This window comes from Bombus flavifrons, chromosome 13, assembly GCF_040668555.2.
Source record: "Bombus flavifrons isolate JBK064 chromosome 13, iyBomFlav1_principal, whole genome shotgun sequence".
Taxonomy (NCBI): domain Eukaryota; kingdom Metazoa; phylum Arthropoda; class Insecta; order Hymenoptera; family Apidae; genus Bombus; species Bombus flavifrons.
The window spans coordinates 4,502,828-4,529,042 of NC_138454.1; the positions used below are offsets into that span (position 1 = coordinate 4,502,828).

A 26,215-nucleotide genomic window follows, 5' to 3' on the forward strand; every position below is an offset into this window, starting at 1 on the left:
GTAATCACGTATAATAGGGTATTACTCAATTGTTGAACTCATATTACTAAAAATAAAGAGCTAGCGGGCTCATTGCATTAACCTTGCGAGGCCATCCGGTTAACATCTCCTCTGTTCTCTTGAATGAACCTTTTGGATACAAAAAATTTCCAATGAACGCAAGCAAGATAATTTTCTAACGATTACGAAGTAAAAAATAGAATAATATTTGACTGAAATTGTCAGTCAAATGAAAGCAGTCTTTGAAAGCGTAAAAATTCTGGGAACTTTGTAATTAGACTAATACGAGCCAGTCACGTTTTTATTTTCATTTCTATATTTTGATAACTTTGATATTTGTCACTTAATAACGCCTGATTGAGAAAATTATATTCTTCCTTTTAGCGGCACATTTTTAAACGGAAACCACTGAAGAAATTTTCTTTTATTTATATATTTTATTTTCTACTTTTTTCTTCTTTTAACTGTCATCCCACGATATACAAATATTTTATCAAATAATATTTTGTCAAATTTCACTTCGGCTAACCAGACAATTATTTCCAATAAAAAAATATTATCAGTTTCGAAAAATACTATTGCACTGAGAACGAGCATGCGTTTCAACATCAGCTTTTCAGCTGGTCGGGAAATGGATGAAAATTCGCTTACAAAATTCCACCCAGACAAACAAACAGAAAAATGAGCTAAATAAAAACCACAAATAAAGAGAAGTCACGTCGAAATATGAGAATGGAGGTTCGTATTTCGTATCCAAAACAATTAATGTGTGATACCGTTAATACCCAGTGTCTCTACAGAAAGGAACTCTTCTTAGTAAAAACAAAGCTGTTCGTTTACTACGTGTGTGTATTCCATTCGCGTAAGATTTCACGCGTCTCTATTGTTACTCTATCCGACTTGATGCATTGAAAACTGTTATGAAAGTATAAATAAACTAGCGATCATTTACGTTAACTCTTATAGGAAAATGGTTTCAATTTTCGAACAACCTTCCCAAACGAATTATGGTCCGACAACTGACGTTCCACGATATCAATATCATTTTATAATGAAAAAATCTTCCCTTACATCTATGCTAAATGTAATTCTACTAATTTTAAATGTCCCACGATTTACAGACGATAGCGTATGCAAGAAATTGATCATTCCAAATGTTTCGATTCTAAACTCTACGCTCTGTGGTAGAAAAAAGGGACTCAAAGCGAAGAATCATCGAGGGTACTCACTGCCAATTGAATTTCCCGGTGATACCTTCCCTGAGGCGGTCCTTGAGGCTTCGTTGCCTTGGTCTAGAGGAAAGCGAAGGGCTGGCCGGTTCCTTCGACTTGATCGGCGGCGGACCACTTCCGCCACTACCGCCACCGCCGCCGGAGAACAACGCCATTCTTCTTGCTTACGCCGATCCACCAAGTGTGTCGATCTGACACTCGCACAACAGTTCGCGACTCGCTCGATCCGCTGCAACTGTCTCTAGGTCGCGTGTCGAGCGAGCATCATCGAGGCACTCGCGAGCACGAGGAATCACTGGACGAGTCGAACGTCCGCCGCTTTCTGCCCAACCAGTCGCCGAATAATGTTTCTATTCTGCGAAATATTTTCCCATGATAGACTGCTTTAAACACAAGCGAATGAGACTATACACGGAACATCCGAAAATATCCATCAACGATGCAAAATAATTTTAGCTGGAACGCTGGGAATTTTGGAATCGATTGGAAATACACCTGCTTCGTCCTTCTCTTCAGGGAGAATTGAATTTTCAGTTGAATTTTGAATTTTTTGCAGTTAATTCGCAAGGAGCACGAAGCTGGCTTTACGTTGGTCCAGTAGCATTACAGCAAGATCCGGTGCTGGATTGTAATTGGTACAATCGAGACAACGTACCACTACGGTGTTTTCATTCCAGTACAGCGTTTTCGTTCCAGCAAGTAATCCGACCAAACTACCGGATCGAAAGTCTACTTTTTCAATCCAATGTTTAGCCCCACCATCGCCAACACAACGTTACACAGCGTTGCTGGAATCGTCTGGACGGCTCAATGATGCCCAGTGCTGGCTGAAGCGTAGTACAGTGCAGTAGTCGGTTTTCCGCGCGAATTCATTGCCACTAAAGCCTATCACTTTCGACGAATCCGAAAGAAACTTTCAGATTTCCAATCAAACCATTGCCATGCAATCGGTCGATCCAACGACTGGACAAGCGTAAAGCCAGCTTAAAGGATTGATAAACAGGTCTCAAAGGGGTTAGATGTATTAATGAACGATTAAATAAAATATTTCGTGACAGTGCTGTGGTACGATATGACTTGTACAACGTAGATATAGACGTGTGGTAGTTGTCGAAATAATATAGTTTTAGTATACTCTCAGTATAGTCGATATATGGTTAAATGGTATATAGGCTGGACAGAAACTTTTCATAGTCACTGTAGGTACGTAACTTCAAAGTTATAGACGTGACAGCGTAGAAAGTTAACGCGACATCTGCGATCGATGACGGTTTGGTAGGTTTGTACGAGGCTATCGATTAGGTTAGACACGCAGAATTGCAGGGAAGGCACGAATCGTATAATATCTGTATCTGACATATTTTCACAATTGCTAAATTATATTTCACACGCGTTAACTAACGAAGCGGAAGATAACGAAACAAATAATTTTGATTTTGCGAACGAAGAGAAGGATCGTAATTATTTAGAAAACCTACGTTTATCGTTATCTATGTATCAAAGACACTTCGCTTCTCCAAAAGTCTTTCACGGACAATTTTCACTTTCGTCAGCAGTCAAAAATCTTGATCGTTGTATATAAATTATCCTGCGAAAGGAAATATTTTTTAAATAACGCTTTAAACAATTACCGGAGGCACAGATATCTTCCGGATGGAAACACTGGCGCGGAGGGCTCGATGACAGATGGTTTCAGCAGCTCGGCCCGAATGCTTACTACGATCCAGACCGATTTTTCAGTCACGTCAACGACTTGTTGAGGCTCGTTAAATAACAAGTACGACCGAACGGATGATTCAATTCGCTCGCGACTCGCGCGACCGAACGCTAAGAAGATCGACGACCAAAGTTCTTTGGTCTATTATACAATAGATTCGTCAAGTGCATATTTTTTCCTGTAAGCTACATAGATCGACGACAATTATCGTCGAAAGTTTACTTGATTAGAGAAGAAGCAATTAACATGCAATTACGCTTTCTTTGGGCAAATAATTTCTATAAATATTCTACCTGATAAATTAGAATTAGTATTATAGATAATATAAATATCGTAGAAGAATTAGAAGAATTAATTGAGTCAATAGAGTGGAATATTTCAAATATAGCGCAAATAGGAATTTGCGTAAAAATTACAGCATAACGTACTTTATACTCAAAAATGTATTTTTCTGTAAAGAGAGATTTAAGATACAGGGTGGTTGGCAACTGGTGGTACAAGCGGAAAGGGGGTGATTCTACGCGAAAAAAGTCGAAAATATAGAATAAACATTTTTTTTGTATTCCTTTTTTTTTTTTTAATTTTTCCATCGAGACAACGATCTACAGTGAGATCCGTTAAAACGAGACGTGATAAAGTGCACGCGTACCGAGCGAAAATTCAAAGTCGATTTTCTCGAAAACAAAGCCTCAAACGAAAAATTTTTTTTCTATATTTTCGACTTCTTTTTCGCATAGAATCACCCCCTTCCGCTTGTACCACCAGTTACCAACCACTCTGTATAGGAGATTAGATAAGGTGTACAAGTGGACATAGCGAACATCGATTTTTTAGGAAAAAATAAGGAGATATAGAAAAAATTGTTTCATCTGAGGCGTCGTTTTCGACAAAATCGGGTTTGAAAATTTTGTCAATTGTATATTTGAACACGGCTAATTCAGAACTGAATAGGAGTAAATAATCGACAGAAGGTTACTCTACGTGCGGAAATAAGTCGAAGACGTAGAATAAACTTCGTTCACGAGACGTTTTGTTGGAAAATAAATCTGACTGTTGAACACGCGCATGTACCAGACCAACTTCTCACTAAACACGTTCAAACTCTATTTTCTTGAAAATTAAGTTTCAAACAGACAAATTCCTTTTCACGTTTTTCACTTATTTTTGCATCCGGAATAACGCTCTGCCGATTGTTATTATTAATTTATGTATACCGAATTGTATTCATCATCCGGTCGATAATCAGGCTAATGTAATCGACAAATTTTCAGACTTGATCTTCTCAAGAATGTCGTATGACAAAGTTGTGTTCTACTTTATTTTCCTGAAGGAATTGGCAGGTACGCAGAAAAATACAAGGAAAGAACAGCAACAAATCCAAACCAGCTGGCTGCTGAAGCGAGTAAAACTCTCATAAAAAGAAAACTAAAAAGAAAACACCTCACTGACCTCACTAAAGAAATAAAATAGTCAAACTCGAAGATAGTATCCCGCTGGGGGTAGCCACCCACATGTTATTTAGTAATTAAGCTAGAGAAATTTACCAAATGTCCAGCTAGACAAATTGTAAAGTACAAATTAAATAATAAAAAAAAACTTTATTTTCTTCTGATCTTCTCATAAGATATCGCCGCACGTCCGCTTATACGTGTTATTCTCCCGTATCTTGTATTTACTTTTTCTTTTTTGTATCAATCTACGTGTTTGTATTTGTTATATCTTCAGCTTTTAACGTATATCCTCATCGATTAAAAAATTAACCTTCGAAGTAAATTAATTTCAAATACACCACGGCTAAGGAATTAAACGATCCGTGAGTGTTTGAGAGGCGGTGAAATTCATACGACAGAAAAGAGCCTCGATCCTTCCGATTCACCGAAAGGAGAAAGAGCACCGCGATAACGTCGTGTACGTTCGGATGGAACTTTATTCGTTCGCCGACTTCTAACGGGAAATAAAGCTGCTGCTTCGTATTGAACTCGCAGACGTATCGAGTGGCGATCGAAAGGAATTGACGTGAAGCATTCTCGTGCTAACTTCCAAGCGCATTTATCACGCTCTCTATGGTAAGATTGATAGAGAACAGTCGGATCAGTTCTTCCTTTTCTTGCGTAACTTTGTTTGAATTTGTAGATTACAGCAGGTTGCTTCTCTTAGCAAGTTTTTATTAATCGTTTCAAGGAGTCGTCTAATTTGATCTCATTATGGAAATTGATTTAGTCGAAGACAAAGACGAGTAAGAATTTTCTTATTAATCGTAAAACTTGGTTGGTACGTAATCGTTCAAATAAAAGAATTGTCAAACAGACGTAGCCATTTTTCTCTACAATGACCATTCTACAATATACCGTAGGAAGAATGTCAATGACAATAGCAAACGATAAGGTGTGACACAAATACGACGCATTTTCAATTTCTCATTAGCACATTAAATTGAGTCGAACTTCGTTCTGTGTGTTAAATTATTCAATTACAAACATTTTGATAGTGGGACCATTTGAAGAATGTTACCCTAGAATAATGGAAGGTTCGAGCAGTGGGATATTCAAATAATGACACACTCGAACAATGAGATCTGCGAAACGTGTATTTTTCGAACAGATATTCAAACGATGAAAGTGCGTTAAAATCAGATCTTTTAGATTCGAATAATTTTCACTGCTTCGATCTATACTTCGAAGGAAAATTATTGTTCGATTCACGTTTCCAGTAATCTTTATACATTGCGGAACATTTATATGTAAAACTTGGATAGAATTATTTTTAGCGTTAAACGAGTGTATAGAGAAGGGCGTAGATCAGTCGATAAGTTGTTACGTCGGAGAAAGAAAATTTAAAAAAATTCTATGGCCATTCTTGTCTGCAACGAAACGCGAAAGAAAAGTGTGCAAAGGCTCATGATAGACAGCAACTGGTAGCGACAGCGATAAGACCGATAGAATCGACCTTAACAACCTCAGTTAAATTTCATTACGTTTCTCGAGTGGCACGCGCCTTTCAAGGTTGCAACATACGATTTCAATTGCGCAAAAACGACCACTGTCGCCGGGATCGTTGGTCGACTCGGCTAATAACCAAATTATAAATGTTTACTACTTAAATAAAAGAACAATGGAAGACGGACAACGTTTCCGACACAATGCGTGCTTGCAAATAACAAACATTACATAAAATGTTTAAAAGAGAGCGACGTAAAAATCGAACGTGTCTGCATTGTTGAAATATCGCGAGAATATTTCGACGAGAAACGAGGAACTGGAGATTACAGGAAAGCCATTTAATAAATCGATTTTCATTCGTGTTTTTTCTTTTTTTTTTTTTTTATTTTATTGCGGCGATAGAGAAATGAACCACACGATAGATTTATGATTTTCGTTCGACGAACGTAGATTTGCAACTTTTTCGTAGCAGTTGCTTACGCATCGTTTTCTAATAGTAAGCTTTTGCGCGTTAACACGACCTAGTTGAAAATGAGAATGGCTTGTTAATTTAAGTTTATATTGAATTTCGTCTAGAGGCGCAAGCCTTTCAAAGCTAAACGACAAATATCCAAAGGTAACCGACAAAGTTTTATACAAAGTATCGGGACCCGCATTATAACGATCTATATTTTGGAAATGTTGTATGGAATATAAAAATTCATCATTCTTATGTTCATCAATTTAAAAATTCAAATTTCATCAAACGTAACTTCATCAAACATAATTTCAACAACATTAGAATTCAACATCGAAATAATATTTTGTCTTATTCCCTACCTTTTCGTCAAATATTATCAAATTTAGTTCGCGTAATGTATCGTTTGGCTTCGACCGAAGTTTTTGATCACTTTATGCATGCGTTTAATTTCTGTTACATCAATACGTACATAAGAAATATATATGTATATACACACACACATATATATACAGGGTGGTTGGTAACTGGTGGTACAAGCGGAAAGGGGGTGACTCTACGCGAAAAAAGAAGTCGAAAATATAGAATAAAAAAAATTTTTTTTTTTTAATTTTTCCATCGAGACAACGATCTACAGTGAGATCCGTTATAACGAGACGTGATAAAATGCACGCGTACCGAGCGAAAATTCAAAGTCGATTTTCTCGAAAACAAAGCTTCAAACGAAAAATTTTTATTCTATATTTTCGACTTCTTTTTTCGCGTAGAATCACCCCCTTTCCGCTTGTACCACCAGTTACCAACCACCCTGTATATGTATATATATGTATTATATTATATACATATATATAAGAGCGAAACAGATGAGATTAATAATAATAATGATGATAATATATATGTATCTTATAATAAATTCACATAAATTAATCATAAACTTCAGTCGAAACCAGAAGCTACATTACGTGAACTAAGTTTTGCAATATTTGACGAAAGAATACGAAACAGAACAAAATATAATTTTGGTGATCCGGGGAAGTTCCACGTGCAAAGACTGCGCGAATACGAATCTTTGTAAAAGTCTAAAGTTATGTGTACTCGATGGACGAAAACCGGAGGCAGAGACTCTCGACCCTCGACCCTCGACTTCAAAGCAAACATACTCGTCCAATCCTATTTTTTTTCTCTCCTTTCTGCATTTCTGTTTCACCGAAAAAAGTCTCAGGACGCACGATCACAGAGAGAAGGAAAGGGAGAGAGAGAGAGAGAAAGAGAGGAAGAGAGGTGAGAATCATCGAGAGAAAGGGAGGGATAGAAAAGAAAAATTTTCCAACCAAAACGTTCTCTTGGTGTAATCAGGCTTCCGTTGAAGGACGTTTGCTAGGTCAAGGTTAGCACGGTAAGGTCAAGGACTGGCAGTCCCGATTCTCGTAGAGTGGAGAACATAACCGGCCTACGCCTCTCCGTGTCGAAAGCCTACTCTTGCTCCCGGTGTGTATTGATCCCTTTTGCCCCGGCAAACTCCGACCAATCGCGGCTCTGCCATTGCACGGTAACCAACTCGTTCCGGCACATTTTCGACAGAACGGACGCACAGGGGCCGAACTTCGATCAGCAAGTCTCGTGACAAACGTTAATTAACACTGCGATTTGATGGAAGGGTTTATCTTTCGGCCGAGTTTCCACACGCAACTGCGTCCATGAAATTCGCTAGTTTAGGGGAATTTCCCTTGGTGAATTTGGTTTGAAATTGAAGCAGAAATTTTTCTGTTTCTGATATTAAAAACGCATATTTGTACCTCTACGACTAGAAAACCCGTCGAATTCGAAGCAAGACTTACTTTAACTCGAATTATTTGCCGCGTTTCCAGATCCCTTATTTTATCTCTGTAACTCGAGTTTAGAACACGCAGCCCTCTGCAAGTCGAAGTTTACCACTACAAGTCGAACTTCTATCGCCGTTGCCTCTGCAACTCGAAGTACGCCAATAGCTATGCCGTGTATCACATGAGATGCGAGAAACCAATCGTTCGATATTCTCTCGTTTCTTCCAACTGTTAGAACTCTTTCGAATAAGACGACACAAGTCGTACACCTATTTCTTCGTCCTTCGACCACAAGCATATCCACGATAAGGCTAATCGCTTTTCGTCAGTCAAACTCGTAATTACCTTCGTCTCTTGCATTTATGTACGTTGAATAAAATGAGTTCGAAGAGGAAGCTTGAGATACGAAGACTTTTCGAAGATGTGAATGCGATCGCGCCTTCGTTGTTATAATGTTATGTATATGATAATTTCGTTATTTTATTTATTAAATCAGAGATGAATTCGCAACTAATTTACTTTCGTTTTTAATTCATTTGAAAGAAGCTCGTTCAGCTTGAATTTCTACGCGTACCATATAACGACGAAGAGAGAAATGTTCTAGTGAAATATGTAATTCGAACCCTTCAACAAATTACACTAAACAGTCTTGGAAAAGTCACGGCCTTGTCTCCGAGCCAGTGGTTCTACACTATCGACCGAGTCTCCGCCGAAAGGTCTCGCGTCCTTTGATCTTCGTTGAATGCTCTGCCTTTCCGTGGCTCTTTTCGCCAGCCGCTACGAGCAGTGTTAATTAGAAGCAAATTCATGATATCCGTGTTACTGGCTCCGTATCCGTACCATTTTTTTCTTGCGATTCTACGTTTTGAAATATCTCCAAAAATTCTTCAATACTCTTGCATCTCTCGTCGAAAAGAAGGAAAAACACAATGAACGGACTATACTGTCGCAGATATGTTATCGTTGAAAAGATGTACGGTTCATGAAATACATACAATGAAGAGAAGCAGCGAATACTTGTTCACACAATGTGTATGTCCAATAGAGGAGAAATGAATGTACAAATTTAGAAATGAGTTCATTAAAATGACTCTCGTCCCCTAATTCCATCTTCGCCTTAATTTTCTCCTAAAGATTTTCTGTTCCAAAATAATCCTGTATTTTTAGACGATTTCCCCTTTCCTCCGAAAATTCGACAATTCTCGTTGAGGATCTCTCTGAAATGACCAACTAGCGACGTGAAATTTATTCACAATTTATTAAATCACGTTCCATTAGAAGAATATCTTTATGTAATAGCCAAACTGTTCGAGTGCTGTGAATCCTACACGTTGATCTTACATTTCTCTAATTAAATGATCCAGTAGAACTTTCTCCTACAAAACTCTCTTTTAAAAACGAAACTTCAAAGCGTTGCCAAAACGCTTCCTTCTCTTGAGATATAAAAAGTATTAACAAAGAATATACAACCGCATGTAGGATAACAAAAAAGAAGACGTCCATAAAATAAAAATTGAAACGAAAATGTGAGAAAGTCGCTTAAAAAAGAAATGGACGATGGAAAATAAGGTAATCGGATTGGACTGTAGAGAAACGATCGAAACCGTGTGCCCAGCTACCGCCAGACGGCCTGTCTCCTAGCCTATTCGTAATTTATGAACGTGCCATGGGCCAATTTCCAGACAATTCTTTGCCTTCTGTGGCGGGCGAGAGTTTCTTCTTCCATGTTTAAACAGGGTCGAGTCGAATCATCGTTCAGCGGTCAACGGTATTGCCATTCGCGATGGTAATCTGTGTCACGGAAACCACTTTTACGTTTCAACCCCGTTTCTTCTTTCACTTCGTCTTTAAAAATTGATTAATTCATAATACCATCGCGATTTTCTCTTGTTTTTTTAGATACAATCGTAACGCTACTGATTCGTTGGTATCGCGCTAATTTAGATTGATCGTATCGTATTATCAACAGTTACTCCGTTTCTTGGAAAGCAGTTGCAATTTATTTGTTTGAAAATGTATACGAAAAAATGTTACATGTGTGTCAATGGGTAGCTCAATCGTGTCCTCCGCCCAGTTAATTAATATTTATATATAGATAGCGATTGTTAATTATAATAGACTTGCTTGGACCCTAAGAGTAAGGGCCAAAGGTATATGAATTTTGTAATAGCTTCTGCTCTCATATTCTCCTTCCATTTCTCCTTTTTTTTCTCTTTTACTTCGTTTCCTATGTTCTTCGTGTCGGTAATTTATTATTTCTGCTGTACGTGTCGCCTTCTCCTTAGGTTTTTGTGTCCACGTTTTTTATTTTTCATTCAGCTCGACGTGAGAAGAGCAACAAGCGACTCGACCAATAATTTTAAGTTTTCCTATCCTCGTTAATTCGTTCTTTTACAAAGATAATTTCATGTAAATTTTTTGAACGACTATAAATTGGAATTCATATAAACGAAGTTGCCCTGGTGATAAGGTAATGACTATGTTCTAGCTCTGTCAATGCACGTCGATCGTGTAGATTAACGCAACACAAAAGCCGAGCTGTTTACTCGCAATGGTAAGTTGAACGTTCTACTGGAAGCGTCAACCAGCCAACCCTGTCATTTAGTCACGAGGATCGCACAAAGAGCGGATAATTAATGTTTAATCACTAACGATAGAAACAACCTTCGAATGGAACATTTTCGAGCCACGGATGATGTAACGACGAACGAAGGTTTTACGTGACGTTTTCTAATCAAACTGTTTATCTCGTACGGAATCTAATAGGAAATGCGCTGCGCTGGGAAAAAAGTTCAATACAAAAACACCACGTGCTTCGGACGATTCTACGATACTAATGATCATTTATTCCCTAATGATAGGTGGTGCAAAAACTTCCAATTCTCTTGTAACGTCCAAGTCAAAATGAAGAAAAACTGGACATTAGAAAATTGTCTAACTTATCTTAGTAATTCACCACTTTCGCACGATTAGTATGACATTCTCTCTCTGATTCTCTTGCGAGAAATATCTCAATAAAAAGAAATATTCTATTTCATGAATCGATGAAAATCCTAATTTTTTTTTCATTTCCATGTGTCTGTAATTATCACACACTCCAATTATCAAGTTATAGTACATGTGCTTGTGTGCAGACATTTAATTCTTTTCGAATGCTAAAATAAAGATGTCGAAACCTTCCAAAATAAAGATGTTTTGCTTTAGGTCTGATTGCTACGGGACGGTGACCAGAATCCATGGGGCATGGGTCAAGGAATTCTTTTCTTTCTAGACACGAGTCTTACCTGGAAGCCTCAGATCGTATTGCACGAACCTGTATAAAATTAGCCTCCATTTTCCAAATCTCGAATTTTTCCTTTCAACTTGTTTCGCATTTATTTCACGTGATTCCAACGAAATAATAATTGATGTCAAAAAATCCCAGAAACGACCTTAAAAAGTTCAATTTCCTACTGGCCCTCATTTTCTAAGAATTGAACGTTTAAAAATTCCTGGATTGTCTAGTTGTTCCAGACGTTGTTTCAAAGTATCGTTTGAATATCGTATTTAGTTTAGGAAATAATTAGCAAAAACTATAACTATAACAAGACTGTGGATACTTTTTTTCATTTTGACAACGATAATATACGGAAAAGGATTCCTTTGGAACACGTACTAACGCGTATTTTACTATTGCGTCGACGATGTTGGCTGACGACGACCACGTAAGAGTAAAGTCACCTTTGTATTCGTGTTCCGGTCTTCAAACTTTTGTTCTAAGTTATTCCAGGGGATTAAGTACCTGTTCCAAAAGAAAAACCTTTCACTGTACGCTATTGCTACCAGAACGAGAAGAAATGTTCATAATTTTACGGGTACAGTTTTTGCAAATTATTTCCTAAACTGAATACGATGTTGAAATAATATTAGGTTGTCGCAAAAGTTTCTTTTGTCTTATACGGAAATAATAAATTTTTTTAGAATATTTTTTGTTTTATACTATAACTGGACAAATTCAGAACAATTTTCAAACGTTCGGTTAAAAAAAAAAATGGCATTGTTTCAGAAACCTTTCGAGACAGATCATTCTTTCTTTGGAACGACGTAGAACAGTCGTAGAATAATTTACAACAACAACGAATCCAAGATTTTCAAATTTTCCAGGCTGACGTTATACCGATAGTAGATGAAACGGTCTTAAATTTATCAGTGCTAAGTGTAACAGACTGATTTTATTGATTACAGATTTTCGTTACTAGTGTTTGGTCCAATTTTTTGGTCCAAAAAAATTAGAATTATTACAATTATAACATAACATATATAACACAATATAATATAATTATATAAATTAAAACTAGATAAAACTGGTTTCGAGTGAATACTGAAAAGCTTTCCAGAGTACGAAATTCGAGCCGCTTGGCGTATGCTCACTCGAGGTAAGCTTTTACCTACGCAAAATCTCTGAAAATCATTTTCGATGCTCCAAGCGCCTTCTGTGCTTTCGCAATGGCAACAGTTAGCTCGTGTGAACGGAACTCGGTGGGAAGGCACGCGTCCAAGATCAGCGAGAATACAACACTCGCTTTGTCGTACACAGATTAAAGCAACGGTGATGACGCTGGTCGCGTCGCGATTTACAATCGCATTAACCACGTCGATATATTATCGCGAGGTTATCTCCGTATCGTAGCGCCGCGACGCTAAGTAAGATCTGCGGCAAAAAGCGTCAAAACAAGTTCTATCGATCGTTTCTGAAAAATGGCATCCTTCGCTTTTCATCTAACCGATATTTCGTCTGGCGTACCATCGAAAATCACGTACGAGCTCTTTTTAGACGCTGTGCGTTCTAATTTCGAGAGGAGATAAATATATATACTCGTCGATGAGCTAGATTCGTGCGGCTTGAGCCAAGAAGAATGATGCTTGCACAGCGTGTGACACAGAACGTGTGACAATTAGATGATTTTGGTGACTTACGTGCATAGATAAAACGAGAGATGAAACTTGCTAGGCAGAAGTTTGTTATTCCTTGGTAATAATGCACGATCGAATTGTACATCATCGACGTGTAATTTCGTAAAAGTACGAGTGTTGCATAAATGATGTATAAATGATTATTAGATAGTAAGAAGAATTTGGGATAAATATATGAAGAAGATGATACGAAGAATTGTAAATAATCGATAGATTAGATTTGATCGTGCATAGCGTAAACCTTCAAAGCGTAAATTAAAACTAAATTGGATATTTCTGCAAAATATAAATAATATAAAAGATATGTTATTAAATAAGGCTGAGTATTTCGGGTAGATATATTTTTATATTTGTATAAAAAAGATGTAGAGGAAGAAGTGATTACGAGGTGATAAACTTTTCTCTTTTAATAGAACAATATGTTGGTGAAAATGCATAAGCATAAGTCACATTCTAACAACTTCATTATACGATAATACGCAGTCGCTCAGGGTCAACGAAGGTCGTAGGTAAAGAGAAAGTAGTTATATCTCTTCAACCTGATGCGTGAGAAGATAAATTGCCAACTTTCGTCTTGCGAATATTTCGCAATTAATTTTCTTCCTGACTACGTTTTCCTTACATAATTCAAATATAACATCGCAAATGGAATTATAAACTTTGAATACTAACAACTTCACCATTATTATTATTAAGTTAATAATCGAGTAATTCTTTCTTCGCTGATTCTTCTTCTTTGCTTGCAATCCACGATGCTCAACGTTTACATCTACGATAATTAAATTCTCTAGATTACAGATTACACTGAAGCGTATTTGAAAGTCTGCTGACATGTACAAATAAGTCATCAGCCTTGAAACCTCGACTGTAATAAATCAAGGTAATTGCCTTCCATATAAAAAACATTTCTTCATATTCATAAAAATGTAATTGTGCGAATATCTGTATGCTTATGGGAAATTAAACCAGATCTCATAATTAGATATGAAATAAATATGAAATAGGTAAGTACAGATAAATGTATAAATTTATCACAAACGTACACGATTCTAGATACACGAAATTGCTAAAGTACTTGTTCAAAAATTTAACAGCGTATAACAAATAAAACAAATCTCTGCGTACAATTTCTAGAAATATAAAATTACATCATCGGGATATAGATAGCGTCTAGACGGAACCTATGTTTTTTGAAATCCATATTTATTAGTCGCGTTCCTTCGCGAGAGAATGTTGATAGATTCGAAATTCGAGCATGAATAGAAATAACATTTAACGTAATCCACTGTTTCGTTGCGGCTGCTTGCGAAATATCGCGATCACGTGTAAACAATGTGGGGGGATAAGCTATGCGAGACGCGTAGTACGAATGTAAATTTCAAAGGTTTTTTAGAAGCGATGGAATTATAATATTCTAGTTTATGCGTTAGTTGCTCGATTCGCGCGTGTAGCCTGTGATTGGCGTAGCAACGAATCGGTTTAAGATAATTCGTTCAACCGATTAATGATGACGATGTCAGGGATAAATTGATTGGACGCGTTGATACGGAATATTAGAACGAAAGCTTAAAAGTTGCTTCAAAATTTGCATATGTTTTAGGTGAAAAAAGTTAGGGTAATTTATTGCTATTGTTTTGAAATAATTCATCGGTTACGAAAGAGTCATTGTATTGTTGTCCAAAAAATTTCTTTCGTTTTATAAGGAAATAATAGATTCACAACTTTTTTTGTTTTATATTAGTTTACTGAATTATGCACGATCATAATAATAGAAATAGAACGAAATGTGTCATAAATTCAATAAAATTCTAATTCAAGTAATCCTAATTCAATAAAATAATATAAAACAGAAATTGTTGTTCATCTATTATCACCTTATGAAACGAAAGAAACTTTCCGGACAACGTAATATTAGACGTAATTTATAAGAGTTGAATTAAATATAAAATTAAATACACAGGTGATCTACCAATAGCACGTCTTTGAAAATGTACACTGATTTTCGCAATAATCACGTTAGCGTTGTAATTTTCGTATCGAACATATGCCGTGACCCTCTTTTCGTTTACAGAATTACGAGAGTCGTTAATGATCCGTGAAAACCATTGAAAATAGAACTTGTTTATGAAAACGCTTCGCCAGAATAAAGTATTAAACAGCCTTATGCGGAGCAACGAGAAACTATTACTTTCTGGCTCAGTGATAATTCGCCCCATTGAAGTCGCAACTTTCGTTAAAACAATTCCAATTTTCCTATAATTAGAACACTCCGCGCTTGTCTTTTGTTAAATCATCCAGTCAAATAAAATTCCTAATAGAACCGTTATCAGGCGAATGAATCGACCCGATTTCACCGTTTCTTCAAAATAATCTAATTGTCGTTTCATTTGTAGCGTGGTCAGTGTATTCTTCCCATGTGTGTTGTAACGTAAAGTAACACATTAACTTAAAAGTAACGTAATAAGAAGAGAAAATCGAAGCGTGTATCAGACGTTTAACCCAACTTATTCACTGTGTCACGACCACTGACAATGAACGCCGTAGCAAATACCAGAGAGGTACAGCGTCAGCAAGTTTAGAACGCAAAATATGCAACGCCAAGTTCCTCCTTTGTCAAAGCTATTAATCAGTCGTGCGTGTTACGAGCGTTTCAGCAGTTCGCAGTCTGAGAAAGAATCTACGAGCCAGAAGTGGACAATTCTTTTTTAACGGGTCTGTAATGGAACGAATAAATGAAAAAGCGAGGAAGGATTTGCTCCTTTCAAAACACTCGAGAAAGTTATAAACGCTCTGTAATAGCCTGCCTAATGTTTTTAAACCTTCGTGACGAACAATTCCTGTACAGTTCATGTTTCACAGCACTGGATGATAGCTGACAACTGAAGACAATCAAAGAATCGTTCTCTGTGTCGTTCCGATTTTTTATATCTACCTCATTACTTTTTAATCGTTGTCTTTAACCATTGAATTTATTATTGAGTTTAATTACTATCGCGCTATCATACGAATAATATAACGATCTACCAAGTCTACAAGATATCCTCGCCTTTATTCATTGAACGTCATTAACGACGCGATGGATCATTAAACGACGTTCATATCAGTCCTCTTATTACTTTCAACAGTACGATACAAGATACTATCCCAAACAATAACTAGAATAAATACAATGGTTGTGTATAAAGTAGCTGCACTATGTTTCGTATTGTTTAAGCTTGATTCACACCAACGGTCAAATCGGGTCAAGCATCGGTCAAGATCGTTTGCACGTTCGGTCGAGTCAAACGAAAAACTGTTGACCGTGTCGTCGGTTTCATAACGATCAAGACCGCCATCGACAGTCGAAAGGGAACACGGAGAACGAGCGTTTAAATTGAGTTTGTACCGAAATTACAGCGAACTACGTGACTTTAGTCGCAAGAAATAGCGTGTCAACTTGCATGCACCTACGCGACCGTTAAGACTAGCACGACCTTTCCTTGTGCAGAGACACTTGTCTTCCTCCTCCACTAGGGATCCTATTAGTTGCATTTGTGAAACTGTGAACTCTGTGAGTAACGACATCGGTTCGCTTACCACGTCGACTCAGTCCCTCGAAACCTAAATTCTTCAAACGAATTCGACGAATGTTTTATGAAATACGTTCTTTCCTTTCCGTCTTTCTCCTTATACCCGTGATTTATTTATTTATTCTTTTCCTTGCCTATTTCCTTCTTACGCACTGGGTATATTTACTTTTTTACTTGTGCTTCGTAAGCGAACGAATTGCAGTTTATTATTTATTGCTTTGATTCAAGTTGCACTTTTACCGCGCACAATACGCGCGTCTCCGGTTAATACACAGTCGATTGACTCGGATAGCCAGGAGACGCAATCATCTGATCGCAACGATCGATCGCGTTCACTACGGTTCCAAACTCGAATTGTCTGTGAGTATTTGTCACTATTGAGATACGTATAATTTTGTGTGCTAGACTAAATTGGCCGCGTAGTAGTGATACACGTATGTGAATATGAGTGTGTGGAAGTATGTGCGTGCGCGGCGTCTCGAAAAACAGATGAATGTAACTGTTCCGTTGGCAGTGTGGTATGGAAGATGGCGAGACAAAGAAAATGCTGAAACGCGTGCAAATGTGTATCGACGAAGATCCTGGAAATCGTTTATTAAATAAATCCAAAACTATTTTAATTTGAATTCTAAGTGTAACCTTCGTTTTCCTTTACTTTTATTTCGGCAACTAAGATCCACAATTCTCAACAGTCACAATAAAGTTTAATATCTACGACGCGGTCGGACGAATGTGTAAATCGTAATAGGCTCGTACCCTGCATAATCTGCAACACCTTTGACCGCCAACGTGAATCAGGTTTTAGCGATACTTTCGTATCTCGTGTAATGGAGTATTTCTACTTTTAATACTTAAAACATATAACTCTATGCATTGTACATAACAGGTGGAATTTAAGTCTCCGCCGAACCGATTTCTTCCCCCTAATACTAGCGCGAAAATCTTTTTTTCTTATCTACTATCTTTTAACCTAGCAATCTGTTAAATGTACTAAGAGGGGTTGATGCGTGAATTTGATGATAATTGGAAGGTTGTTAACGACGGAAATTCTTGCGAAAGTGGAACGATCGAGAAGGAGGGAAAGAGGGCGAGTAGGGTCATTTTTCGACGCGATGGAACTAACCAGGTGCGGCCAACTAGCGGTAACCTGGCCGTTTCTTCTGCCAAGGACGTTAGATGTTTGATTGATGGAGCAAATATTAGCTCGCGAAATTACCCGAAACGCCTTGGCTCGACCCTTTCCCATCCAGTATTACTCTATCGCTCGACTTTCTGCGTTTACATTCATTTTTTCGTCTCCTACAATGTTCAACAAATTGCCAGGGAAGGTGAAAATAACCGAAAATTAAAATAAGGATTTTGATTGTTCGGATTGCGACGAAGAATACAAGATTGCGTGTCTCGTATAGAGAAAGTTGTACAGAAGAAGAGCTTTCTTCGTAAATTCAAAAGCTCTAACCCATTCCATTTGCTACTTGTTCCGAATGATTGGGAATATTCCGAGGAAGGAAAGTAGCGGATGAAAACAGAAGAAGAAAGCAATAAGACAACGACAAACGTTTCAAAATCAGAGATCAATTTCTAATGTCAATGAGTAGCTGCCCCAAGACAAAATCGTCACATCATATCGTACGTCCTGAAGAACTTAGAAATCGCGTGTCATGCGAAAAAGTTACATAAATAATCGGTAATTATGCACGGAAACGGGGACTCAACTCCAATGACCTTGACCTTGAGCTATGTCGTAAAGGGGAAGGTTCTGAGTAACATGCACGTTGGCCGCGGCTTGCGACGATCGCTTCCCTCTACGACAAATCCGAAATTCAACGAAATTGGAATTGAGGCTTTTGTGACAAATAACCTTCGTATTGTATCGATGACATCGCGCGATAAAAGGCGAGATAACAAAAACTGTACTACCGATACCATCGTTCTGTTTTGTTTCAAAGGAACAAATTTTCCGCCGAAGAATTTTCCCTACGACAAAAAATTCATGAGTAGCCGAAGGTGGTGAAATTAGGTGAATCTCGCGCTGTACGCTAGGCTGAGGAGGAAGAATTTCGAGAGCGAACTTGTAGCCAGCCGGTGCACTATCTGTGCGATTGCAGAGGACTGATTGTGCCGACCTACTTCCCGAGACAATCGCACAATGCCGGAGGGGGGTGTTGGAAGGGGGTTGGTTCGGGGTTGTGCTGGAAGGACAGCCTTCTCTTGAAGAGCGAACGAAGAACGACTGCTTTCGCTGTTTTACGTGACGTCAAGGTCGTTGTATCGACGATCGAGGAGACAAGCTTTCGCCTTTTTGCCTGGCGTTTGGAAAGATTATGTTGTGTTGGTATCGGCGCAATCGTACGAATCTCGCTTTTATTAAATTGAGAATTCATCGATTTTCGAGGAAACGCGTATTTATGTGAACGAGGTAAATAAGATAAATAAATATGTATAATTGAAGTAACGGATGCGCATCATAGCAAATAGTTGGCTAATTTCGGCGAATACTTAGCTGATTAATTTTTCGGAATCTCGAGGGCTTGCATATTTTACGATAACAAATGAAATATAACGTTAATTGGAATTTTGAACGACGTTGCTAGTCGAATATTTAGCTAATTAATTTTAGTGCTTTTTCGGAAGTTTTCATCCCTAAAATCCAGCGACGGTGAAACATTCCGTTCGCCAAACTTTTCAAATCTAATTACTTTTTAAACTCTACTAATTATTTCTCATAATATTAATTTACATTGTTAAACGGAATTCAAAGTTTGTTTCTGTTTCGCTCGATGCACAGAGCTAACTAATGAAATGAAAGATATGGCTCCTATTATGGCTGAATCTAGAGACATTGAATTTACATATTTAATAGAGCAACCTATTTTTCCCGGTATCGATCACCTGTGCCGAAGAATTAACCCGCTGTAATACTGTGTAATTTAGAGGTTACTATGCGATTACATTGACACAAGTTCTAACACTGACTTCGTCTTAATTAGCCAGAAAATCCGCCTATATAATTTCTTTCTAAATCTTAGCGTTCTATTTTAATTGTTTAACAGTGTCTCCTATTTGGTATCTACGTTACAATACCACTACCAAATAATTTAATTATCTTTACTTATCTATCTTACTTCTTTCCAATTTTCAGACTAAAGTAAGAAGCTACAATCAATTGTTGTTATTGGTGTCGTTACATTTATTATACTGGTAACACCGTTTGCTACAGACAAAGATCGATACGAGTGAACGAATAACGAACAATTAATAAGAAATCACACATGTTGAGATAATAGACACGAATTGTCGACGACATTTCTAATATGTTTGTTAAACCAGATTCACAAAAAAGATGGAGCAAATGGGCGAGTAAATTGAGATATTTGCAGATACGATTGATACAGATAGAGTCATACTTAGTGTTGTAGAAAGACGTGTGAAATAATGGAAGCTCGCTGAAAGTCCTAAATGGAACATTAAGCTTAAAAAACTGAAGAATTTCTGCGTGGTCTGATCTTATAATAATTATAATCTTGCCTTCCCCAATAAGCGAATAAAATCCGAACTATGACAGGGTTAGGAAGAAAAGTATGGCAAAGAAAGCATGGAGTATAATTATTCCAGACAAAGCAGATTTCTCGATAGGTGTGACAACAATATCAGCTCGTAATGAACAGGAACGACCCGAATTTCGGTTGTTCTCCGAAGAATTAGCCATGCTGTTTGCCGTATCGGCAAATTCGTGGGATCTTTCCTCTGGAATTCGATTAATTAGCTATCCAGGTCATCGATAAACTATCGACACGTAGACCAACGGTTTCCTGTCATCGAGCTCGGCTACTGACCAGAATTTCCATTCTTCGGGCATTCGACGAGATAACGGACGAACATAGTGCGATCGATGAGATTATTTCATGAAGAATTTTTCTCTTCCTTCGTGTTTAGTTTCTTTTTTTTTTCTGAGTACGTGTATGTTTCTTTTACGTAGACCGAATAGACCCGATAACGACGCTGACAAAATAATTGCGACGTTCGTTATACAGCTGGAAGTGTTACGGAGAGAAACGATGAAAGAACACAATCGTTGCATCGTGTTGCACCATAACGACAAGGAGGAAAAGGCGATAAAATTTTAGTAGACGGTTAGTTAATTTCCGATGTCGGCTAGTTCTAATGGAAGGAACGAGCAAGCCAGCGAGAGATTTTTTCCATTTAATGAAAACGCTTCGAAGCCTTTTTATCGTAGACTTGAGAAATTTGATTTCGAATAAAATCGTGAAACCTGCTGCAATTCCAACTTTAACTTTAACTAAGATCGATGGACCTGTGATATTTAATAATTGAGAAAATGATAAAAAATTCAGTAATCCAGATACGTATGGTTCTCATGAAAGGGAACAGGAAAGTACGAAAATTGAAATCTCAAGCTTCCTATTCTGCTTTGATAATTACAAATTTGAAATTCTATTTGCTACGAAACGAAGATACGGATAAGAGGTAATTGCCGAAGCAATTCATTTTCGCGTTGCACATCGGATATCAAATTTTTGCGAACGATAACGACCACGATCTAACTGTTGGCAAATTTTCTACTGCTACACAGGATGTATCTATTGGGGTGGCAACTAAGTGATTGCGGATGTTGTCATTAGGTGGTACGATAAAATCCGCAATCACTTAGTTGCCTTCCCAATAGATTAAAGCTGAGCGTTCTTAACACGTTGCGATGGAAAATATCTGTCCTCTATATTAAAGGTGAGATTGTGAGATAAGACTGGAAGGAAATGAAAATTACGATCGCCAGCATCTTCACTGCGCTGACTCGTGCTTCGAATACCAAGTTTCCAGTCTTAAAAAAAATTGCATAAAGAATACAAAACATGTATTGGAAAAAATTAACTACAAAATAAAAGAAAACATTGCTAGTTACTGTACTTAATAATGGAACTTTATATCAGAGTGGTAATTCATAATTTTTTTTTTTTTTTTGGAAATTTGAACAGTACCAATAGAACAGCATAGATTTTTGGGAATTTCAATGATTTCTTGCATTTCTAAAAAACTCGTGCGAGCTCGTGTTTCTCCTTGCATCGCGTGTTTCTTCGTGTATCTTTTATTTCCATTTTTCTTTCATACGAGTCTCGTTTCTTCATTTTTAATGGTTCTAGCGTTAATTATCAAAGTAGATGAGAGAAAAAATTGTCATCTTAGATCGATGTACTGTAACGTGGTATGTTACGCACATTGATATTGCATGATTGTATATCGTAAATTATGCCACGCTATATTTCATAAAAAATGATACGTTATTGCAACATACTTGTATACTAATTACAACGTTATAAATTATATACTATCGGCAATATGTATTTATAACCTCGGAGAAAATAATGTAGAATGTAGATTACCAAGTGGGACGAGAAAAATCATGATTATGAAAAACGATGCTATAACTACGTACGTAAAAAATGTAAGAGGAAAATTGTCATTTTTGAATCTATGCTGTATGCTGGAAATAGTTGCACACTGTTATTAATTATTAATCAGAAAATGCGTATAGTATAATCGAGTATATTTCAATGAAATCAATTCAATCTGCAAGAGTGATGGTTAAACGAACCTATTAGTTGATACATAGTCGTAAAAACACGATGATTAAAGAGCGAAAACAAAACGATTTGAGAGTTCAAAGAGCAACGACAACTGACAAAATATTTGTCTCACAATAATTTAAAATATTACGATTCTCCATTGGAATAAAACGTTGCAAAATAAATTGAAATAAATTTCCCTTTATTTCCTTTTGCAAATATTCCTATGCAAATTATCGTATTACTGTGCTATACATTTTTATACGCATATGAAGAGTCCACAAGAAAAAGAGGAATTTTAATTTAATGGAGAATTCTCTCGCGTGTGCCCTTTACCACTTGCCATGTCGTATTAATTTCAATTAGAATTTCCTGAGTTGCACATAGTTGAAAGAAAGTGATTCGTACAATGTACTTCTTATTTTTTACTTGTTAAACTTGTTTTACCTGTTTTCTTATTTGTTAAAAGTTGAAAATGACGCGGAATAAAATGAGAAATAAAACGTTTTCTTTTTTAATATTTATGAAAAAATATAAAGTTGTGACATTGTACAGGGTACAACAGAATATCTGGCACCCACAGAATATTGGCAGCTGATCGTACAAAATTATGTTATTATTGTATTATTGTACAATTGTATTATTTATCGTACTAAAAACGATGGAAAGGTTCATACAAACATATGCTCTATCTGTGTTCATTTATGATATTTAACGAATTTTCTGTCCTGATTTTGTCATATTTAATCAAGTTCACAGAAAATACACAAAATGACGTTCCGTTTCAAAGCAAATCTGTAGACGTGTCATCACGGACGATGCTTCTCAAATATATCTAAAAGCTTGTTCCATTCTGAATTTTAATATTTCAATATTTTTAGTAGGTTTGCTCTGTTTACAAAATTCGTTATATCTCATAAACTTACACAGATAGAGCATATGTTTGTACGAACTCTTTTATTCTTTTTAGGTATACAATCAACTGAAAATGCTAAAAATTCTTACTTTGTCTGAGTCTGGTTCCCAAATTTTCCCAAAGTTTCCCAAATTTATTAAAAAGCTTGTCCTGTTCTGAATCTTAGTATTTCAACACTTTCAATAGGTTTGCTCCCATTAAACAATTCCTTATATCTCACAAACGGAAATATAACATAAACAGCATACGCTTATATGAATAATTTGAATGTTTATATGAATTATCTTTTTCTATTCTTTTTACATGTACTGTATATTGAGAAAGACATTCTCGCTTTCTGAGAAACATGGAAATTTGGTATTCTTCTTTCTTCTCGTGGACCTTTCATGTATAAATGATCAGTGAAAAGAAACACGATTGTACCAACAACAATCGCAAGGATACTACCTGGAGCGTGCTGGGAGCAAGGAAACGCGCAGGAATAGAGCTTCTCGTGTCGTATTCATCACGAACGCGTGGTTGTCACGACACATTGTGCACCTCCTCCTTTCCATTTACGTTGGCAGAATCGATGATCGATTGAACGCGAGGGAAAAAATATGTACCAGTCGTGATACCACCCCTGGAGAAATATCTCTCCAAGCAGAGAAACAAGCCCACAAAGCACCGTTTCAAATATAAAATAGATTACCCTGGTGACAGAAGAAAATATCGATTTCAACCAACGAGAATACAATTTCTATTATCCATCGAGGGTCTCATTGCGTTGGTGTTACAATATGAAAAATAATAAAAGTTAGTAAAAAGAAATTATTCTCTTTCGAATCTTTCGCCAGTCTTCTGTCTTTGTTAATGAAGAGTTAAATTCGTAGCTTTGTCGTTGAACCGGAGCAAAATTTGAAAAATTATCTTATTATTTTCAATCATAATTTTATTTCGTTCGCTTTTGTATATCAAACTAAATTAATAAGAATTCCGCGAGCTTCTAACACTAGCGACTAACAGAGAGCAACTTTGATTACCAATTGTTTATGGTGGTCGAAAATTATTCTTCGAACATCCTAGAACTACGTTCTTTGTGAATTACGTTACAAGTTTCGCAAAGTATTTACCGATTCATTTTCAATACGGAAACGAGCGAAACGAACTTATAATTGGAAAGCTCGCGCCTGAACAATTTTTCGGATTTAATTGTAGTAATTTCGCCGCTGCAGACGCGGTTTAGCCATCGATCGCACGTTCCTCGAGTCTTTTATTAATTTGGTGAAACAGGGGCCGCTCGAAGGAATTCTCAGTATTTCCTATCCTAACTTTTATTTCATTACGCGCACTTCGAAAGATACGAAAATTACAGAGTTTAAACATCGCACGCCGGCCATTGTGTTCGTCGATAAAATTTATTTCCATCCCGGTCAGCGAGAGGAAACCATTAAAGAGAAAAGTTGCCAATGTAAGTTGAATCGCCGTGAGTTGTAAAATCCCGATAATTTCAACGTTTCGTCGGGGACGTCTCGAGCAAAATTAAATTATCCGTCGAGCGTCTATCGCCCGAAGACATCACTCCATCTTATACATTTCCAACGTGTCCCACGGTATTCAATATTTCTACGTACGTACTATACGTACATCGTTTTTCACCCGTATTTTCACGGTCCTTTAAGCTTTCAGGAATCTCGTCGAACGAGATTTTTCCTATCGACTACCCTCAACCCTTTTATATCCTAGAATTTTTACATATTTTTATAGACGAATATGTTTGATATTGTCTCCAAATTATACTATGCTAGTTTTATATTTAAAAAATGTGCTTGTCTTGATACAGTGAATACAACTGGTTGCTAAATCACGTGTTTATCATCAAAGAAAGTAGTTTTAATGCTATATGTAAAGACGATGTTCGTTTACGAAGCTTCTAAACAATATTGTAGTAGTATTGTTACGAAACGATATTAAAATTTCTATGAAGTAAAATTTCATCTATGATAACCTTAGACGGTTCAGTTTCGCGATATGTAAACGTCGTATTCCAAATCTAAATGAAACATTCTATCGCGTACGTTGAATAGAATATGAGATAGATATCGTTCGAGTATTTCCTTCAGACCAAGTACATGTTTACAAATATCAAAATCTCTGAATACGTTCGTTTCATCCTCGAAAACGTTCACGAGCAAGCCATTCAACCGCGAACATTTCTATGATACAAGAAATCATTTCTAACATTCTTCTCCACCGTACTCCGTACAAATTTCCTACTTCAACAATTTCTATACGCATCGTTTTATTAAATGCTACGCGTTGCTATATCGCGTGTTTGCTTCACACTTTCTAACGCATAAATCAGTAACATGATTAATATTCCAATGTCGTGAATTTGAAATAAATATTCGGATAGCGCCCCTGTCAAAGTAAACATCCACAACAGAACATCGATATTCCTCCGCAACGTCCTTTCATCCCCACAAAATATACAAAGCCATTACTTATTTTAACGACCGCTATTTTCTACATCCTGAAACCTTCGATATTTATCTCTTCGATAATATTTATAATCTTCGATATATCGTGGTAGTATCAATAAAAAAACGTCTATCCCTTCTTTTAAAGGGAATAAGACGACCGTAATGCAAGCAATAAGTTATCGACAGAACGATAAACAATGGTCGGAAAGCACGTTAGTTTGCATTGCATATTGACCTACCGCAATCTCGTGCTGACCGTGCACCAGCGTACCGGCAACGTTATCGAGGAGTTAGCACGTACCTCATATTGGATTACGAGGAATCCTCTTATGATACGCACGCAGTCTTCAAGGCCGCCCGGCGACCTTTGGCATTACGACAAATCGAAAGGAGTACGTCGCCTGCGGAATTTGTCGCCTGCAATCGTGTTACGATAAACATACAAGTTCGAGCCTCGTTCTCAGATTGATTTTCATCCCTGAAGCCTCCTAGAGACAAACGCGATAATCAAGAAAACGGTGGAAGTTGAGTGACTGATCCAGATATTTGTTACGCTTGTCAAGTA

General features: G+C 37.0%; 1 protein-coding gene across 8 annotated transcripts in view; it reads right to left on the minus strand.

Annotated features, from left to right (window-relative positions):
• mtd (TLD domain-containing protein mustard) overlaps positions 1 to 26,215 on the minus strand; it is a 306,573-nt gene that overhangs the window by 229,450 nt on the left and 50,908 nt on the right. For 3 of the 8 annotated variants that reach the window (XM_069125545.1, XM_069125550.1, XM_069125544.1), the window contains exon 2: positions 1,230 to 1,587. The exons of 2 other annotated variants lie outside the window; for them this stretch is intronic. In XM_069125545.1, the coding sequence (XP_068981646.1) occupies positions 1,230 to 1,387 (158 nt within the window). In that variant the 5' untranslated portion in view covers positions 1,388 to 1,587. Of the gene's footprint in view, positions 1 to 1,229; positions 1,588 to 2,863; positions 2,988 to 26,215 lie in introns of those variants that run through there. 3 more of the 8 variants (XM_069125548.1, XM_069125547.1, XM_069125546.1) reach the window with 2 other exon arrangements.